The sequence below is a fragment of the Dendropsophus ebraccatus genome, chromosome 5, assembly GCF_027789765.1.
Source record: "Dendropsophus ebraccatus isolate aDenEbr1 chromosome 5, aDenEbr1.pat, whole genome shotgun sequence".
Lineage (NCBI taxonomy): Eukaryota > Metazoa > Chordata > Amphibia > Anura > Hylidae > Dendropsophus > Dendropsophus ebraccatus.
In genome coordinates this window covers 102,878,691-102,901,070 of record NC_091458.1, presented here as the reverse complement: position 1 = coordinate 102,901,070, position 22,380 = coordinate 102,878,691, and the positions used below count along the sequence as shown (strand labels likewise).

Here is a 22,380-nt window from a genome sequence, read left to right as displayed (position 1 = left end):
TCTCAGTTATATAAAAATGAACTGTCTACATTATATACTCACAACTTATGAATGTTTAAAAAAAATTTAATGACATGAAGCATGGATCAGAAATGCAAACATCCGCTCATTCACATAAGGCAATGAAATGACAGATACTAATGTCAGGAATTGTAAACATTCCGAAAATATAACATTGTATTTTGCTAATGTTGGTATTATTTATTGTATAGTTACTTCCATTGTAAAGCTGTCACTGAAAGTGTAAATCATTTTGCCCGGCAACGGCATTTTGTTAGCTTTTATTGCCCTGTGTTTTCCAATCAATCTGTCACATGTTGGGAAGTTCTAATTCAGTTCATTCAGCACAGTGAGAAAACTGAATTTAAAATATTACTGCTGCAGCAAACTGGCTCTGTGAGAAATTTCCAGACATATATATATATATATATATATTTGCTCAACGACATACCCAAGTATATATTTGTGTAATATACAGTAGATATAGTATATGTACAGCATACTTGACTAGGAATGTGAATTTGTTATGTATCATTCATTATATAGATGCATTTAGTAATCCATGTTTTAGTTTTACTTATGACTCTGTAAATACTATATTTCGGTATAGTTATGTATCTACAAGGTAATATTTTGGTTGATGTTAGATCTGTAAAATACCCAGAAAGAATAATGACTTTCTACAAAAAAGGATGTACTCTGTTATTTGAATGCAAGATATAGTAATGAGCGAACTTTCCAAATGCTCAGGGTTGTCTGCACCCTAATGCTCGGCATTTGGCTCCCACTGTCTGGAGAAGTTGGATGCAGCTCTAGGGAGTCCTGGAAAACATGAATTACAGCCATGTTTTCTGGCAGTTTTGGTTCGGATAATGACTATTAATGTACAATAAGGGTTCCATGTGCTTTACAGGAATGATCCCATTTTCTACTATCAACTTTGTCTTTGCAAGGATCACCCTATTATTTACAGTATATTGTACCTGATTCCTTCGTATTATGTCTAAATGGGATACATAGAAAGGGGTTATGTTCATGACAGAGCCTACACTCTCAAATAGAAGCCTTGCTTGCAGCATCAACGCCCAAAAAGCAGTACGCAAAATGTACATCAGGTGAGTGGTGCAGTGGAACACTATGCAGTAACACTTTTGTTTTATTGTGTGCTAGGCAAAGGGTATGTAGTGTATATTAGGGACATTGGTTTCCCATGTTTATATATCCATTCCCCCTCCTGCAATTGGTGTACATCTTTACTAATATAGTTACATATTGATCAGCACCCATTCATCATTTCCATGCATTAGGATTTGTACTATATTAATTATATTGGTTTCCACCCCTCCTAGGGTGGTCTGTATGTCCAGTCTCCTATATTTAGCTTCTTGTATTGTAATGTGTGTAAGATGTATTTCATGTAATAAAGTATATTGATGTTTAAAACATTGTCTAGCATGTTTTGTTAAACATAGGTTTTCATGACAGAACCTAGCTAAAAGTTAACATATAGTTAATATTACACTAACCTATAGAATAAGTCCAATTTCATTGCCACTACACTCCTATCTATGATGAAACATTGCAATGAGTAATCCGTATGTATACAATTATTGAAAGTGTAACTGTCATTTAAACGTCACTTTTCAGAAATCAATAAATGTTAATAGTACAAGCGATTTTGAAGGGATTCAGTCACCTCCAAAACACCTGCTCTATTATCAGTAGATTATACATCAGTAGAGTATAAAACACTTATTCTATATCTATATTTTTTATCTTTCTTCCTTTCCTTTGCTATAAGCCCACAAATGAAGAAGTCTAAGTAGTCCTCTCCATTATATTCTTGAGCTACTGTAAGTAGTCCTCTCTATGTATCAACATGCCCAGTTTGTAGACTTACAACAGTGAAATACAAAGGAGTAGCTACAAGTTACAGATTTGGAATTGGCATCCTTTATCCTGCTTACAGATGACTTTAGTTTAGGGTTTTGAGAAGGGTGAGTGGGAGGTGACCGAGTCTCTTTAACATTACTTTGTATAGTTTAGCTAAACCTTTTGAGAGGTCTCAACAGTGTATAAAGTGTATTGCTTTACAGTAGTCATCCCACAATGGCCACTAGATAGGTGATGTAAATGGCTGGTTGCTGGGGGCCCCACCAATGAAATGTACTGTGCATGAATACAGTGAGGAGGTTATTGAATGAATAAGGCCAGCTTCTGTATTGAAAGGGGCGGAAAGAGTTAGCCTAGTATGTCCATCTGCTCCAAATGCTTAAAGTGTCACTGTCGTGAAAATTTTTTTTGCAGAAATCAATAGTCCATGCGATTTTAAGAAACTTTGTAATTGGGTTTATTATCCGAAAAATGCATTTTTATCATGAAAAAGCAGTTTGAAGCTCTCCCCCTGTCTTCATTGTTCTCCTATGGAGAGAGCCAAAGAAAAGACCAAAACAGGACAACAAAGAGTTAATCTACAAATCCCTCACCGTTATCTGTTCTGACCATCACCAGTGACCTGTCTGAGCTCAGATTACAGCTGTCACCCAGCTCCGTGCCTGTAATCCTCTGTTATCTGCTTTCTGCTGCCGGCTAACTCCCTCCTTCCTCCTCCCCCCTCCCCTCTCCCTAGAGCAGACAGGGGACGTCTCCTGCAACAAGTCACAATTTTCAGATTTTTTGGAGTGGATGAAAAAGAGGAAGGAGGGGGGGACCTGAGAAAAGGCTTTTTACATGCAGGTAATGGCAGATTTGGCTAATAAACCCAATTACAAAGTTTCTTAAAATCGCCTGGACTATTGATTTCTGCAAAAGAAAAAATACGACAGTGACTCTTTAAAGTTCAAGCATCCCTTTTCAGCAAATTGCTTTTATTTGCAAATTTCTTCTATTCCAATTGATACCTTACCAAGGGCAACTCTTGCTGCTGATGCATCATAGTTGATCCAAAAAGATACCCAGGATAATATAGTAATCAAAATGGATGGCATATAGGTCTGAAGTATAAAGTATCCTATATTTCTTTTCAACTTGAAGCTCAGGGAGAGTCTGGGATAGGATCCTGAAAAGAAGAAGAAAAATGAGGCTTTAGTAAGAGTAACGCTTGTGCTGAAATATGAGAACTCAGAATCCGCTGTTTACAAATGTGTATTTAAATGATGTCTGTGAACAAGTATTCCAGGACAAGACTATGAATTACTTCTCTACATAGAATGCCTGTCATACCAAATAATCTTCCAGCATTTTTCAAGTTAACAGCACTTAGGAATATGATAAATGTGTGCATATGCTATTTCATTACAGTTCTGCCATTGCCTTCACATAAGGAAATATTGCATTCCTCCAAAGAGATGCTACTTATTTAAAACATTCGCCCAGAGAAAAATGTGCACGAAGCATGACTAAAATCCACAAGCCAGCCTCAAAGCAACTTAGGGGTATTTAACACAATACTGCAGTTCCATAAATACTATGGCTATATTTTAACAGGCATTTGGCAATTTACACTCAAATGCAATTTCAAAAGTTTGAAATTAATTGAAAATAATGAAAACATTTATTTATAAACTACATGATCCTTCTGCAAGATTATATTTAAAGAGAGGGAATTCTGTAGACGTGACCTGAATGTGTTCTGTATTTTATTTCCTTAAAGCTTTTTAGTGCCTTTTCACAGGAAGGCAAAGAAGAAATACTTAAAAGCTATAAGAAAAAAAATAATATGAATAGATAACAGTTCATCAGTTACATAAATATATAAATAGTAAAAGGTTAAAAATGTTTGTCCTTTAAAAAAAATATGAGACAGGAATTGCAGAGGGTGAATTGTTAGGCATTTTTACCCTGTTTATAAAATAGGGGGAAGTGCAAAGGGGTAAAGTAAATTCCTCTTTATGTTGGGATCACATACAGGATTTTATTTTATTTTTTAAACTGCCACTTCTGTTTTTAAGCCAAAGTCACAATTAATGCAAAAGGAGTTGGAAATATAAAGGAACGACTTATACTTTTGTTTCCTGCTGGATCCAACTCTGTCCCTGGTTCCAAAACTGCATTGTCAGTTTTCCAAAAAAACTTACCAGACATGATTCCTACATAAACAGGGTTTTCACATTTAAGAAAAAAGTACAGCCTGCTATATGTAGGGATAGGCCACAAAAATACTTAACAGACCAGGAAACCCAGAGTTATTTTTCTTAAAGAATCAGGATTAGAAAATATTTCCTTGCCAAGCAGCTAAGAAAAGCATTTGGAATAGGCACTGGTGGCACTGGTTATCCCCCTGACTGGCTGCGAGAAGGTGTCAGGTGTCTGTCATAGTGCTCCTCCTCCTCCCAGATGCATAACAGCCTTCAAGCTGCTCTTAGCACTACCTATCTCGCTTGCTCACTGCTTGTGCTATTACACACGCGGGGAGCTTAGATCGTCCAGGGAGCCGATAGGAGATAGCGATGGTCTGCTGCCGTCGCTCCTATTACACGGAGTTAAGGTCAGCAGACCATCGTTATTGTTCACAAATTTTTTAAACATGTTGAAGACAAGGACCGGCTGACACCGTGCATGTTGGTTAATCGTTGCCTTTTAACAGTAGCTATTACACCAAGCAATTATCGGCCGTAACACCCTATAATCCCTCAAATATGGCCAGGAATCGATTGGTGTAAAGGCCTATATTTCTTAATATTTTATTAATATCTTGTATGTATCATTTAGAGTTTATTATTAGAATTAAAGTATTGTGCAAATTTTTAGGAAGTTGTGGGAAAAAAATGCTGCACAGTAAGGCTACGACCACACAATGTCTTTTTTTGGCCCAAATAAGGCTGAGACCACACCTGTCATTTTGAGCCCAAATAAGGACATTGTGTTGTCATGGCGTATGATTGCTTTCAAAAACAGAAGTTTTAATAGTTTTTTTATCAACTATACGCGCAGTGGGCACGTACCCTGGATCTGTAAGTGTACCCTGAGGTACTCTCACAGAGTGTGTAGAATTTCACGCCATACTGTGATCTCTTATTGGGACGGTACTGGCGGAAAAGACATGTCTGGGGGGCAGCTACGCTACCCCCAGACACGTCACTGGATGATGAGGATGATGAGGATGAATGGAGGAAAGAAGGATCCCCCCATTCATCCTCACTGGCTGTTTCGGTGTCGGAGGCAATAATAGCGTATGCGTCCAACACCGAAAACACCTTGGGGGCCATCTTTATACGGGGATTGGTATATGGGGTATGTAAATGTGTAGTGGTGTAGTGTAAAACTTTATTTCATGTAGTGTAGTGTAGTGTTTTTTACGTTTTTTTGTAATATCGGTTTTTTTGGGGGGCATGGCGAGGGTGTCTCCATGCGGAGAGGCTCATGGAATATGAGTCAATAAGGGAGAGAAAGGGGGGGGGAGGGAGGGGGGGGGGGACCCTGGCCACTGGGGTTTAATCTAGGTTTCCCCCCTTTTTTTTTTTCTTCTTTTTTTTTTTGCTTATTCCTGCGGTTTTGTTGGTTATGGGATGTACCGTTAGATGTCTGTTAAAATTTTTTCTTGGAATGTGAGGGGACTGAATGATAAAAGGAAGAGGATCGCAGTCTTGAGTCTTCTGAAGAATTATCTCCCCTGTGTGGTGTGCCTCTTGGAGACTCATCTAGCAGGGGAGAACAATATTAAGTTAAACAAGCTCTGGTGGGCTCACCAATATTTTGCTGGTTATTCAAATTATTCAAGGGGGGTAGCGGTGTTATTTCATAAAAAATTTGATTGGGTGGAATATGGAAAGAAGATAGATAGGGAAGGGCGGTACATCTTCCTGTATGGTAAATTAGAAGGTTTAATATGTAATCTGGGATTCATTTATATTCCCCCTCCTTTTGCATCAACCGTTTTATACGAGTGGTTTGAGTTCTGCAAAAAAAGGGGGAATTGTCCTGCATTAATAGTTGGGGATTATAATACAGTAATGTGTGAAGTTCTAGATCGTGTAAGGAAAATCACTCCAAGTAGGACTCCTGGCGTATCCCCCTTTCCAGATTTGATAGGAGAATTGGGGTTGAGAGATATCTGGAGGGAAAGATTTCCGCACATAAAAGAGTATTCCTGTTGGAATAGGACAAGTAAAACCTTCTCACGGATTGACATGGCTTTAATAAATAATAGTATGGCACACAAGGTTAAAAACGTTAAGTATAATCGGAGAACACTTTCAGATCACTCATCTATAATTGTAGAATTAAACACAGGTAGAGATCACAACGGAAAAATATTTAAAATTAACTCACATTGGTTAAATTTAATAGAGGAGAATATTAAAATAGAGAAGGAAATAGAGGAAGCCATAGATTTAAATTGGGGCACAGCACGACCACAAGTGGTTTGGGACACTATAAAAGCAATAATTAGGGGGTTGTACTTTTCTAAAATCACTAATATAAAGAAAAAAATTGGGGAAAAAGAAATAGAATATAGGAGGAGGGTAAAGAATAGTGAGGAAGAATTTATAAAGGCACCAACACAAGATGCACAGGATAAGCTTAAAGCCAGTCAAGACGATTTAGATGAATATCTGTTAGGTAAAGCGAAAAATCAGATGGAGTTTAATAAAAAGAGGAACTTTAAAGATGCAGGGACCCCTAGTAAGAGGTTGATGGCTATAATTAACAACCAAAATGGGAAAAAGGGAATAGATGCTATATGTGGGATAGATGGGAAGTTAGTAAATAATAATAAGGACATATTAGGGGAATTTAGAAGGTTTTTTGTAGGAATGTATTCATCACAGTTTTCACAAAATGAGGTAAATATGGAAAAATTCTTTAAAGGCTATAAGCTCCCTAATATTACTCAAGCCCAAAAGGAGATGTTAGACGCCCCGATAGAAATTGAGGAATTATATAGTGCATTGGAGTCCTCGGGAAATGGGTCCGCACCTGGGAAAGATGGGATTCCATTTGAAATATATAAAAAACACAAGGTATTATTAATTCCCACTTTGTATCGAGTGTTAACTAAAGCTATAGAGGAGGGATGTCTACCCGAGTCTATGAAGGAAGCCGCTATTATTTTAATTCCCAAAACCGGTAAAAATGCGATAAAAATGGAGTCTTATAGACCAATCTCCCTCATTAATTCAGACATTAAATTGTTAGCTAAGATTCTGGCAGTAAGGTTAGGGAGGGTTATGAAGGAAATTATTCACACAGACCAAACTGGATTTATTGGGGGGAGAATGTCGAAAACAAATATCCGTAGATTATATGAGAACATCCAGATGATTAGGAAGCCGGATTCCCACTCCATCCTGTCATTAGATGCTGCAAAAGCGCTCGACAGGGTGGAGTGGGAAAATCTTTGGTGGTTAATGGGGAAATTTGGGCTAGGTCAGAAATTTATAAATATGGTTAAGTTGCTTTATGATGGGGCCAATGCGGTAGTAACTATTGATGGGAACTATTCTGAACCCATTGGGCTGCAGAGGGGTACAAGGCAGGGGTGTCCCCTCTCCCCCTTGCTCTTCGCCCTAAGTGTTGAGCCATTAGCATGTATGATCAGAGAAGATCCAGATCTTCAGGGGTTTGGGGCGAGGGGCTAGGGGGACAGGGTGTCACTCTATGCCGACGATATGCTTTTATTTCTTAAGAATCCGGCAATAGGGATACCCAAGTTAATGGCGATGATCAGTGAGTTTGGTGAATTCTCAGGCTTTAGAATCAATTGGAGCAAATCAGTATTGATGCCATTAAAGGAAGGGGTAAACTTTGATATTGGTCAGTTAACCATTCTCCCAGAGGGATCTAGTTTTAAATATTTGGGAATTGAAGTTTCAAGGAGAGTGGCAGATTATAATGACATAAATGTTGGGAGGGTGATTAGAGATATAGGGAAAAAAGTGGAGGTTTGGCAGAAATTTTGTTTATCTAGAGCAGACCGTATAGTTTTGTTAAGGACAATTCTCCTCCCCAAATTGTTATATGTGTTTTTGGCTGCTCCTACTTGGATAGAGGGGAAAGCGTTGAAGAGAATAAGAATAATCTTTAATCTTTTAATTTGGGGGAGAAAGAGGGTCCGTTTGAAGCTGGGTTTATTGTGTGTCCCAAAAGGGAAAGGGGGGGTTAGGGGTACCAGATGTTGAGATGTACTGTCTCTCTGCTCAGCTAGCATGGTTGGCTGATTGGAAAGATAGTCTTTTCTTTCACTATATAGGATATAACAGATACCTTCCAGCGTTAGACGTTTTCCAAAAATTGGAGAGTGGTGTGCTGGAGACTCGAGAATGGCAAAAGTGGGAAATGGTAAAAGCTTTGAAGAAATCCTGGAAAAAAGTGAAAAAGAAAGTAGAGCTGGAGGGTTTCTGTGAGTTTGCACCGATTTGGTATAACCATAATCTACCGGTGGTTAAATCTCTAGGTGTTTTAAAGGGTCTCTGTGAGAGAGGGATCCTAACAGTAACAGATGTAGTGGCACAAGGTAAAATGAAGAGTTGGGAAAACTTGAAAGCGGAATATGGAATACAGGATGAACACTGGATGGACTATATGAGACTAAGCAGTGCCTTGAAGTTGGAGATCAAAAAGATCGAGATGAAGATCGGTAATAATTTCCTGATAAGTGGCTTACGAGAGGGTATCTATAAAAAGAATATAATTTCTAAAATATACAAATATCTTATGAGAGTGCAAGAAACAACTTATAATAGTCAGGGAAAATGGGAAGTGGAGATAGGGGCGGTTAGTAGTGAAGAGTGGCAGCGGATTTATAAAAACATCAATTTAATTTCAGGGTCCGCAAATCACAGAATGATACAATTTAATATTAATCACAGGCTGTATTATACCCCAGTGTTTTTGCATAAGATCGGAAAATGGTCACATAGTAAATGTCCAAGATGTGGGGAAAGAGATGCGGGTTTTGCACATATGCTGCTAGAATGTGGGGAATTAGAGGAATTTTGGACCCGGATCAGAGAGATAATTACATCTGATCTTGGTGTACAAATACCTTGGTCATACAAGATAATGATATTGGGAGACTCACCTGAGGTTAAGACTACAAGAATCAAACTTAAAAAAATGTTACGCCTATTGTTTTACGGAAGACTATTGATTGTCCGAAAATGGATGTCTCATGTTCCCCCGAGTTATAAAAATTGGGAAAATTGTTGTAAAAGTGTGGGAAATTAAAAGGCCATAGTGCTTGTATTATTTACCTACAAACCCACATGAGCCCTTATTTTTTGCATCACTAATTGAACTTTGCAATGACAGACTTTATTTTTGCATAAAATATGCTGCGAAACCAGAAAGAAATTATATGCACAGTGAAATTGAAAATAAAACGTAATATTTCTTATTTGGGGTGGTTTTGTGTTTATGCCATGCGCCCTATGGTAAATCTGACATGTTATCTATGTTCCTCAATTTGATATGATTACAGCGATATGTAACTTGCATAACCTTTATTTTATTTGATGGCTTTTAAAAAATTAAAACCTTTTAACGCTTTTATCCATTGGTCTATGGAGCTGTGTGAGGTGGCATTTTTTGCGCCATGATCTGTACTCTGTACCTTACTCGGGTATATATGACCTTTTGATCGCTTTTTCTCACAATTTTTCTGGATTTGATGCAACCAAAAATGCACAATTTAGCATTTTTTCACGCTTAAGTCGTTTATCGTGCGAGATCAGAAATGTGATAATTTAATAGTTCAGGTGACTACACACACAGCGATACCAAATATGTTAAGAATACTTTTTTAAAATTTTCATTTACAGTAATTAGAAGCCCCCTGGGGGACTTCTATATACACAGCACTGATCCCCCATTTAGATAAATGCTGTGTATATAATAAAACACTGATCCATCAGATCGGTGCTCTATTATACTGGTCTGCTGCAGACCAAATACATTGATTGTAGTCCTGGGATCTTCCCCCCGCGATGCGATGCAGAGGAGAGATCAATTGTACTGAGCCGATCGGGGCTTAGCATCGGAATGACGCTGATCCCGGCTCGGCAATCTGTGTAGATGGTCTGCAGCAGACCAGTATAATAGAGCAATGATCAGATGGATCGGTGCTCTGTTATATACACAGCATTGATCTCAATGGGAGATCAGTGCTTTGTATATAGAAGTCCCCCAGGGGGCTTCCAATTACTGTATGTGAAAAAAATAAAAGTGTTTTATTAATAAATAACCCCCTCCCCTAATAAAAGTTTAAATCACCCCCCTTTTCCCATTTTATAAATAAAAAAATGTATTAAAAAATAAACACATTCGGTATCACCGCGTGCGTAATCGCCCGAACTATTAAATTATCTCATTCCTTATCTCGCACGGTAAACGGCATAAGTGCAAAAACTCACCAAAGTGCAAAATTGTGCATTTTTGTTTACATCAAATCCAGGAAAAATGTAATAAAAAGTGATCAAAAAGTCGTATGTACGCAATCAAGGTACCAAAAGAAAGAACAGATTAGTGCAAAAACACATTTAGTTTTTTAAAAGGTTTTAATTTTTTCAAAGCCATCAAATAATATAAAAGTTATGCAAGTTATATATCGTTGTAATCATACTGACTTGAGGAACATAGATAACATGTCCGTTTTACCATAGGGCAAACGGCGTAAACAAGAAACCCCTCGAAATAAAAGGAATTGCACCCTTTTTTTCCAATTTCACTGCACATATAATTTTATTCTGGTTTTGCAGCATATTTTATAGAAAAAATGTCTGTATTTGCAAAGTATAATTGGTTTTGCAAAAAATAAATCTCATGTGGATCTGTAGGGGAAAATATGCAGGCGAAGTGGCCTTTTAAACATGAGGAGGGAAAAACGAAAGTGCAACAATGAAAACTGGCTCCGTCCTTAAAGGGTTAAAAAGAAAAAAACGGACGCCTTTTCTCTCTCTTTTTATTTCCATTTAGCATGAACATAGCCTTGCACAGCACTGCATCTCAAACCTAATCTGTGTTTAATTTTAAGGCATTTTTATATATGACTATGATTTTATATGACTATTTTATTTGGTGAGGAAACAAAAAGAATCCGGTTTGGGCATGGACTTGGTAAATAATGATTGATAATAAATCTATATATATCAAGCGCAGCATGACCTGATTCAGTCTTTACTCCATGAATCTTCAACGAAACTAAGATGGAATAGGAGGGAACCACATTTTATGTAGCAATTTCAGTGTAGCTATAGCTTCTCTCTATGTATGGCTGTAAAAGGTTAGCACTGGCGGCCTTAGCCTAGCCACTGAAGCACATGATTAATTGCCATCTCTGAAAACAGTAAGGTTCTATTTTCCCTTAGGCCATTATGATACAATAGTAATCCTTTCTCTATCTTTCTGTTATGTAACCTAGAAACTCACATCATCTATTTGCCAGGTTCCACTGCAATCAACAATTTATCCTAAAAGGGAAACAATGCTCAAATGATAACTCGTTTCTTTTTGAGAGGTGATGCTTGCTCCTATTGCTTCAACATAAAGCAATACTGTAAAACTAGAAGTGCAGGCTTGCTGATCTTATTTATTTGCTGATATACTGTATAACGTGATTCATATTACTATCCTTTTTTATGATAGTGATTTAGATTTTTAAAGAACAAGGATAAATATGTTATAATAGGAAGAAGTGACTCAAGTTACTTAAAATGATATTTTATCAGATTTTTTTAACATAGTTTCACTTTTAGGTTACAGATGTAGTAGAAATGTTTATTTTTTATTTTTTATTAAATACTACTTAGGATGAACCACAATCGCACCAATTGAAAAATTGTGCACCTTTACAGTTATGCTACATCTGCCCTAATAGCAATAACAAAGCAATTAAGTATCCAAACCTACTTACTATAGTTTTGTGTTTTCTTTATAGTGTTTGTGAATTATGCACCAAACATTCACATTCTGTATGTAACTGATCCCATAGTTTATCACCAGTTGTAATGGTGGATATTTTACTATGCCAGACAAGAAAAAAAAAACTGCATGCAGCACAGTTGTTTCTTGACCAGGCAATATCAGATGATATTCGCAAAATTAGCTTTTGTAATATATTAACAAACTCAAAGTGGAGCTACATTTTAAGGGCTATGTTACCACTACAGGAACGTGCCATTATTTAGTGGGAAAAGGCTGCTGTCTGTTGATAACCTCAAATTTTGATCATGATTAGAGATGAGCGAGGTGAATCTGGCAAAGCAGATTTTCTGTGAATTGTACTGTCGATTCACTGAATTTGCAAAAAAAACATGGACCCCCATGCTGTTTGGAGCGTCACAGTACGGGAAAATGGGATTATCCATAATCCCATACATACGTACAATCAGCTGCCTCTAAAACTTGGGGCACCTAATTTTCTTCCCCCTTCCACTTCCCATTGTCTTATACAACTATATTCTAACCGCACATCACGACCCAACTTATTGACAGTGCGACGCCACTCCAATCATTGATTGGCTGTCCATCAGCAGGGTTGACCATTTTGGTCATCACAACTCGAAGGAAAATGCCTTTTGCTGGGGCAGTCAGGCAGCGCATCGCAGGTACGGGGAGAGGTAAGAAATCAATCATGCTAATTTTCTCCTGCCGCCTGACAACAATTAGTTATGGGCAGACTTCCCCTTTAATATTGAGAAATTGTGTTAATATAATCTGTTGTATCATTGTTACTTAGGGAGCTTGGACTTTACTGTGTGAGTTTATAATGTAGGCTTATATTTATTTGTTATTATGATATATAGCTTACAATGATGACTGCTGACAGTATATCTCTAAAAGAATTGTAAGGCTATGTTCCCACAACGTCTTTTTTTGGCTGTGTCACTGCATAATTTGATGGCTGACCAAAAAAACAACAACAACAACAACAAAAAAAAAAAACGGCTGTGAAATGGCCAAATAGAAAAAGACGTTGTGGGAACAAAGCTTAAAATGCATTTGTTGAGCTTGCATTGAAAGTATAAACTGATATGTAAAAATGATATTTACCAATTTCATGTAACGTCCGCTGCTTCCAAGAGCTTTCAATAATATATAACATTTAAAAATGTTGCATGTGAATGATGTCTATGGTGCCAGAATGGAGTGCAGTGGAACTTATAACAGACAATACTTTATTAAATATTAACCTCCGTCCACATAAGAGAAGGAATGTCATTCAGATTCACATTATTTCTTTATAAATTATCCATGAATTTAAAGCTGCGATTAACCCTTGAGGTTACTGCATGCATCTAACTTCCCAGTTTAGTATGTCATACTAACAGTGATAACAAATGCATATTATATAAATAGTGACATCAATTTGTTACTTTATGCATACAAAGCATTTTTATAGTTTATTGTCTAACAACATACTGAGTAGGGATGGTCCAAACTCGTATGAACCCGAACGCTCAGCATCAGATTCCCGCTGTCTGCCCGCTCCGTGGAGCGGGTGGATACAGCGGGAGGACCGCCTGGAAAACTAGGATACAGCCTTTGGCTATGGCTGTATCCCAGTTTTCCAGGCGGTCCTCCCGCTGGATACGCCAGCTGCACGGAGCGGGAAGACAGCGGGAATCATTGCCGAGAGTTCAGGTTCGTACGAACTCGAACCGAACTCAGCTCGGACCATCCCTAATACTGAGCTTTGGATTCTGTATTAAGCTTGATTCATGTATTGATCAGGTTTGTGTTCAGTGCATATGAATATCTATCGGCAAATGTACTGAACATAAAGCCCTGAAGGATTACACAGTAAACCATACAGTGTCATACACCATACAATTTTTTTTTAGTGGCCAACTGTACCAGTATGGCAGCACACTATGCTTTCCTTAACAGTTAAAAGCAAACACAGTAGAAAGGCTTGTTGTTGATTCCTTATCATTCAGGGAAGGGGATATTTTTCTAATATGTGGCCTGGGTTGTAATGAGATTTTTTTTTAATTAGCTCTGGTGATCTTCTTTGTGGACAGGAAATACCAGCTCGGTGGCTGATAAGAAATGACAGAGTAGAGATCAGCACTAAACGGGCATTTACTGTCCAAATAGAGCATCCATGGAACTAGTAAAGAAACAGACAGCAGCAGAGACTGGGCACTAAGGAAACCAGTAATGGCAGGGGAGCAGGCTCCATTCTCGAACTCCAAGGCTCCCTTAGCCAGCCCCCGACCCCCACAATTTCTAAGAAATGTGTGGTTGTTTAGGTGCATAGATAATAAGATGTACATAAATAAACTTCATAAATACTTGTGAAATTGACCATTTTTGGCTCTTAAAAGAAGGTATTATGACTAGAGATGAGCGAACCGGGTTCGGGTTTGAGTGGATCCGAACCTGAACATTCAGTATTTGACTAGCTGGGGCTGCTGAACTTGGATAAAGCTCTAAGGTTGTCTGGAAAACATGGATACAGCCAATGACTATATCCATGATTTCCACATAGCCTTAGGGCTTTATCCAACTTCAGCAGCCACCGCTAATCAAATGCCGAAAGTTTGGGTTCGGATCGACTCGAGCATGCTCGAGGTTCGCTCATCCCTAATTATGACCTGTAATTACGCACTGTCGAACCTTAGTATAGAGTCACGTAGGTTTCTACTGCTACACCCTAAACTCACTACTATGGGGAAGATATACTAAGACTGATGTTTCATTTGGGGTGAAAGAAACAAGAACTACATCAATGCATTGAAACGTGATTAAAAATGCATTCAGGAAAAATATTTAACGAGTACCTGTCACAAAAAAAAACTTTTGACGTGTCATCAGGCTGCTGCGATTAGGAGATATAGTGGCAGCAGCATAGACCACTCTCCGGCCATATCTCAGTAACAGCCAAGTCTGACAGGCACTCTTTAAATATTCAAAGTCCACGGAAGTGAAGAATAGTGGAAATTGTGGTACAAATTGATTAAGAAATGCATAATCATGCACCAGATGGTCCTAAACAATAATAAACTACAAGATAATCAATACAGAACAACAGAGAGACATAATTCCTATATAATCACCCCACAATAAAGAGGAAACTAGCATAACTAGAAGTGATAAACAATTATTGATTACCTTATATGTATGGGAGCATCCTGTGTATGTTTTAAACATTTGTTAATATCAATTGGTACCAGAATTGCCACTGTTTCCTCTTTTTCTTCCGTGTGCACTTAGTATTTGCATATGCATTTTTAATCATGTTTCAATAAATGTATGTATTTTATTAGATTTTCTTCCTACATAATTTTTTTTCTTTTTCTTTAAGTTATGTTGCATGAACCACATTCCTCAAGGATAAACATATATAGGAACCTCAAATGGTTTTTAAGTTTGATGGAAATAAGTACCACATTTATTAAGAGAGTTTATACTTCTTAATAAACTTGATGCATCTTTTATTGTTATTAAAGAGAGCAATACATTGTTCACTTCAGGATTTCTGTTACTAGATTATGCTGCCCTTATTTAAGGCAGCATAAAACTAGTGACAAATTCTCTTTAAAGGGAACCAGTCACATTGCTGGTACTCTATAGAGTGCTCCCAGTACCTTGTAGAAAGCGGTCACAGCTCTCTGAAGCTGTACCCAGTAATCTGCTGTGGGTGGGTCCATTAAGTAGGCATGAGAAGGGATGGCGGAACTGCAGTTGCATGTAGTTATGCTGCATCCGCTCGCCTCACATTTGATTGGGCTGCCTGATCACTGGGCTTTACATTAAGCTCCCAGCACTCAGAATGCCAATCAAGTGAGAGTGACTGGGAAGAGGATAAAGTGTTACTACATGCCTCTGTGTTCCTGCTCTCCTTTGCCTACTTACCAGGAACAATGCCTGGCAGTTACAGAGACCAGCAATGTAACCTTCCCTTTAGGCCAGAAAAGTAAATGCATTCGTAAAAAAAATTTCAACATTTTTTTTTAAGTGAAAAAGACTGATTTAAGACAGCAGTATTTCTGTCAGTATTTTCCATCAGTATTTGGTAACCAAAGCCAGGAAAGGAGCCTGCACAGTGGAAAACTATAATGGAAAGATTGCTACTTATTATGTGTTTTAGAACCACTCTTGGTTTTGGCTACCAAATACTAATGGAAAATACTGATCAAAATATTGCAATATAAAATCAAACTAAAGACTCGCAAATAGTTATGCGCACAAAGAGAAACCAATTCCTTACTGGGCCACAAATGGCAAAGTGAACAAAGAGAAACCAATTCCATACTGAGCAACAATTGGCCATGTGAACAAAGAGAAACCAATTCCATACTGGGCCACAAGTGGCCATGTGAACAAAGAGAATCCAATACCATACTAGCTCACAAGTGGACATTTGAACAAAGAGAAACCAATACCGTACTGGGATAATTATGACAACAGGTCACAAGGAGCTACAATTAATATCTGGACATATTGTTGATGGAACTTAGAACTAATAGGGGATTGATACATTTCTTGAAATTGTATTAATATCTGCAGTAAGGAAAACAATGAAAACTGACTTCCCTAAAATTTACCCTACACTGGGTAGTTAGGTTAAGGCTAGTGTAACACACAGTATAGCACCAATACAGTATTTTGGTAGCTTTTTAACCAATACTAGAAGTAGATCCAGCAAGAAGGAGATTAATTCTTTCATATTTCCCATTCCTTTGGGCACAAGAAAACAAACAAACAAAAACAGCATTGTGTGGACCTCCTTCCCACCTATGACAGTTACAGTATGTCAGTATGGTCAAATCTTTACTATTACTTAAAGGGTGAATTTCTTGTCATTACGGGTTATTCTGTTTGAGAAAGAAAACAAGCGCTAGAATTCAGCATGTGCTTTATGAAACAACAGAAAACTGCACTGTGTAGGATGGCTTGTTGAAATGAGTCACTGTTTAAAAATATTTAGTTGCGGACCCTGTTGTTTTGGGAATATTGCACTTTCCATGTGACTTTTATACCGATAAAAGGTTTAAAAGAAATCTCACACTGTTAAAGAAACAAATGAGTCAGAAATTCATAAAAGCTTGATTTTTTACATAAAATATAAAATGTACAGGAAGGTTACGGGGAAATATAATCATATAAAACGTACCTGTAGCAAATACAACATTCTTGGACACCAACTTGTGATCCATTATGGAAAACTGAGGGAGTTCTATTCTTTCAACCCCTGTTACAGCTTTATCTCCACCTCTCCAGTAAAACTCAATGTCATCCGTTGTGTAGCCATCTATTAAAATGAAACATAGAGTTTAAAACCATTAATATTAATTTATTTCTTTATTAAAGAAACACTGTTACTATTAAAAAAAAAACGTTCACATTTCAGAAATACTTGTCAAAAGTTTTGATCGGTCCCTGTCTGAGTGATCAGAGTGTTGTGAGAATGAGCTGGGAGAAGCCCTTCCTCTCCTGGCTCTGTGTTAAGTGACAAGATGGCCTTAAAAGTTAAGTCTAGGGGAGTCCCTTTTTTTACTGACACAGAGTGGGGAGCCATGCAGCCATCTCCCTGTTCATTCTGAATAGTCAGACCCTGACTGATAAAAAACTTTCGACTTGACTTTTCAAAGTATTTTAAAGTGATAGGTACACTTTAAAGAATAAAGTAGTTGTTATGCCCGTGCCTGTGTGGATCTTGCCCGGTTCTGGGTCCCTGAATAAAGTGCATCAGTGCCCAGATATCTACTATATCTGCTATTAGACTAGTTTTCTAGCTTGCAAGCATCTCCATATCTTTCAGTATTGTTTCCTAGCTTTCCCTGACTTTGGCTGTTACCTGACTATTCTCTTGGATCCTGTTTCTGTGTTTTGCTTGGTTTGACCCCAGCCTGTTGACTTCTCCTTGTATGTAAGTTTGTCTTGTCCTTATTCTGTGTTATTACCTTATTGCAAGTAGGGACTCACTGTCTTAGCTCCTTCTTAGCTCTTTCTGAGTGTATACCCTACCTATGGTTATGTCAGTGGTTCTCTAAATATCAAAGATGATGCAGTATGTAGTGGCCAACATCAGTTACCATAGCTCCTATTTAAGTGAATGGGAACTGAGCTGCAGTAACTAATCTTGACCACTACACAAAGGACACAGGTGTCTGCTTCCTGCTCTGTTTCACTATGTATTCTATTAAGGCCAGTTTTACACGTAACAGCCCCCTTAACCCACCGCTGGCTGGAGCATACATTACTGGCTCCATGCTCCGGCTTGCTTTGGAGGTCATTCCTGCTGCGAGTATGTAATCTGATTGAAAATGACGGGCAAGGGATCGTCAGCAGATTTCGCTGTGAATTTGCAGCGTGAAATCCGCTGTGGATCCGTTTTGTGTGTGAAGCTGGCCTAGCACTGATTTCAGGAGTTATGGATCTTCAACCTTCACCAATTTGATATTGATGAACTTTTTTGAGGGTAGACCAACATTATTTTTTTTCCTGGAAATTACCTTTTAACTTTCCTACCATATCCATATTAAAACAAGATTGTCAATGAAAGTGACTACTGATGGCCCTTCATGATACATTTTAAAGTTTGAAAGCATTTTCTTGTCCTAATTGATATTGGCACACACAACAATATTAACCAAGGATAAAGTGACAGTGATAAAATACTTGTCAAATTCCATAGCTGAAAGAGCATCTGGGAAATATTCTAGTCATAGTATTAGACATTGATGAGCCAGCAATTCCAGCATTAATAGGTGATAGATGACAAGCTTTATCAATATCTCCAACTTCCTCTACTTCTTGATAGATACATTGTTCAGACTTAGTAAAAAAATGTGTTTGTTGAAGATTACTTTAATATGTGCTTTATTATTCATTACTGGACAATGACTATTCTGTATTGCTCCATATTTCAAAAGACTAAACACAGAGATTCCTTCCGAAGACAAATTTGCATTGATAATAAGAGGGGTTTCCGAGGCCTCTAGGGAAGACAACTGAATGGCCACTCATGCATATTTAAACAAATTGAAAGCAAATTGCATCTCACTATTTTCTCTATTCAAATGGAACCTGATTAAAATGTGACCATTAGTTCTCTTGTGTCGCAGATATTCACCCCAGGACAACATAAGAAAACCTTTTTAACACTTTACTGTGTCACATACTAAGCATCGAAAATACTAAATATCTTTATTATTCAATAATAACCATGCTGGTTATAATACTAATACTAATAGTTGTATTAATATATTTAAAACAATGTACTAAAGTAATACATACAGCTCTCAATTTCAAGGGTACAGTTCTGCTCATCCAGCGGATATCTCCGTAAGTCCATCATACATGCAGCAGTAGTTGTTATTCTACAATAAATAGAAATATGAGATTGAGGATCATCAAGGACTGGGCAACATCTTTATGATCATATTAAGACTTGTATAGCTGGTAAACGATAAGAATCTAGATTCTCTACTGTGAGTACAAATGATTTCAATCAGAGATATGGTAAAAACTGAATTGCGTTTCCCCCCCCCCCCATGCAGAAAATAGTTGACTTTTTTCTTTTTCCACTTTGATCTCCAACTGAAATTAAAAAAAAGTCGTGCTGGAAAACCATGTTCCCATAATGTCTTGTTAAGAAAAAAATAAATAAATAAAAAAGCGGCCGCTATTAATGATCATGATCGTTATTCTCGGCCACCGTTATAAAATATTGGCCATTATTTCACCTAAAAAGAAGTTATGGGAACATAGCCTAAGAGTGGTTTCAAGTGGTTTTAGGTAAAATGCTATGATTTTGTTTTTTGTATTATAAATTTGAACCCTTTCTCCAATTTTTTGTCTTGTGGATTTTTTTTCACTACATAATTAAGTGTACAGTTGCACAAAAATTTTGCACAAAAAAAAGTGCATTAGATAAATGTGTCTAAATAACTTACTGAGCTTACCATGCCCCTTTTAATAAAGTCACCCATTTTTATACCAAAGCCACGTTAAGGATTGATTAATTTCCTAAATAATACAAAAGTCACAATTTTTGAACAGAAATGAATGTTTTAAAGGCAGAAAACCAGTATGGAAGCCCTCATACACCCCCCCCCCCCCTGCCCATGTGTGAAGGAGGCCTAACAACACTAAACATCTATACTAACTTTATAGTTGCTTTCATGACAATTGAGCTTCACTAGTCAGATGCTATGGTCATGTGTTTTACACATTGCATTAGAAGTCAAAAGATCGTCGTGACCTCTTCATTTTAGAAATGACACTTATGCCCGGCTGTTATTATCTATATATTAAATAGCATATAAAAAGGTATAAATAAAAATTGTAACTTTCTAGAATTAAAGTTTGTGTGATATTGTGATATTACAAACAGATTTTATTGCTAAACTAAAAGAAGAAATGAACATATTGTAAACACATTTCAACATAAATCTTCAAAAAAAAATTACTTTGGATGCTAAAGTCATAAAAAGCAGTATACATGTGTGTAGTATCTTATATGATCTAAACAGTCAAAATGAAATGCTTGAAGCCTACATTATATTGTACAACAATAACATCTGTCAAACACAGATAAATGATATCTATCATATCATATGAGAATAAGGTACATACATTCAGAGGCAATGTTCACACACCTTCCTTTTTTGCCCGCTTGACCACCATATTTCCGGACGGTCGTCAATTTAAAGCCAAATAACGGCCATTATTTTAAAATAACCATTAATTAGACTCAAAATGTCCGCATCTAACTTCTTCAACCACTGGTAATCAAATGCAGAAGAATAGAGGTTCTCTCACCTCTATTCTCCTAATATACTGCTCTTCTCCAATCGTTTATGTTTGTTGACTAGGTTACAGACCATCACTCTGCTCTAAAAGCAGTGATCTGGCTGGTGTGTATATAAATATAGTATATATATACACTACCGTTCAAAAGTTTGGGGTCACATTGAAATGTCCTTATTATTGAAGGAAAAGCACTGTACTTTTCAATGAAGATAACTTTAAACTAGTCCTACCTTTAAACAAATACATTCTATACATTGCTAATGTGGTAAATGACTATTCTAGCTGCAAATGTCTGGTTTTTGGTGCAATATCTACATAGGTGTATAGAGGCCCATTTCCAGCAACTATCACTCCAGTGTTCTAATAGTACAATGTGTTTGCTCATTGGCTCAGAAGGCTAATTGATGATTAGAAAACCCTTGTGCAATCATGTTCACACATCTGAAAACAGTCTAGCTCGTTACAGAAGCTACAAAACTGACCTTTCTTTGAGCAGATTGTGTTTCTGGAGCATCACATTTGTGGGGTCAATTAAACGCTCAAAATGGCCAGAAAAAGAGAACTTTCATCTGAAACTCAACAGTCTATTCTTGTTCTTGGAAATGAAGGCTATTCCATGCGAGAAATTGCTAAGAAATTGAAGATTTCTTACAACGGTGTGTACTACTCCCTTCAGAGGACAGCACAAACAGGCTCTAACCAGAGTAGAAAAAGAAGTGGGAGGCCGCGTTGCACAACTAAGCAAGAAGATAAGCACATTAGAGTCTCTAGTTTAAGAAACAGACACCTCACAGGTCCCCAACTGGCATCTTCATTGAATAGTACCCGCAAAACACCAGTGTCAACATCTACAGTGAAGAGGCGGCTGCGGGATTTTGGGCTTTAGGGCAGAGTGGAAAAGAAAAAGCCATATCTGAGACTGGCCAATAAAAGAAAAAGATTAAGATGGGCAAAAGAACACAGACATTGGACAGAGGAAGACTGGAAAAAAGTGTTGTGGACAGATGAATCCAAGTTTGAGGTGTTTGGATCACAAAGAAGAACGTTTGTGAGACGCAGAACAAATGAAAAGATGCTGGAAGAATGCCTGATGCCATCTGTTAAGCATGGTGGAGGTAATGTGATGGTCTGGGGTTGCTTTGGTGCTGGTAAGGTGGGAGATTTGTACAGGGTAAAAGGGATTCTGAATAAGGAAGGCTATCACTCAATTTTGCAACGCCATGCCATACCCAGTGGACAGCGCTTGATTGGAGCCAATTTCATCCTACAACAGGACAATGACTCTAAACACACCTCCAAATTGTGCAAGAACTATTTACAGCAGAAGCAGGCAGCTGGTATTCTATCGATAATGGAGTGGCCAGCGCAGTCACCAGATCTGAACCCCATTGAGCTGTTGTGGGAGCAGCTTGACCGTATGGTACGCCAGAAGTGCCCATCCAACCAATCGAACTTGTGGGAGCTGCTTCTAGAAGCGTGGGGTGCAATTTCTCCAGCTTACCTCAACAGATTAATAGCTAGAATGCCAAAGGTGTGCAATGCTGTAAATGCTGCAAAAGGTGGATTCTTTGTCAAAATGTTATTTCAAATACAAATCATTCTTTCTAACCTTGTCAATGTCTTGACTATTTTCTATTCATTTCACAAGAGCAGATCAGCAGATGGGGGCAAGTTAAG

The 22,380-nt window shown here is 37.6% G+C and overlaps 1 protein-coding gene across 2 annotated transcripts in view; it reads right to left on the bottom strand.

Annotated features, from left to right (window-relative positions):
* The window catches only part of GABRB3 (gamma-aminobutyric acid type A receptor subunit beta3), a 112,377-nt gene that overhangs the window by 8,098 nt on the left and 81,899 nt on the right, over positions 1–22,380 (bottom strand). For both annotated transcript variants that reach the window (XM_069972392.1, XM_069972391.1), the window contains exons 5-7: positions 19,186–19,268; positions 17,060–17,197; positions 2,906–3,058 (exon numbers count right to left, since the gene is read on the bottom strand). In XM_069972392.1, coding sequence (XP_069828493.1) covers positions 2,906–3,058; positions 17,060–17,197; positions 19,186–19,268 — 374 coding nt within the window. The remainder of the gene's footprint in view (positions 1–2,905; positions 3,059–17,059; positions 17,198–19,185; positions 19,269–22,380) is intronic.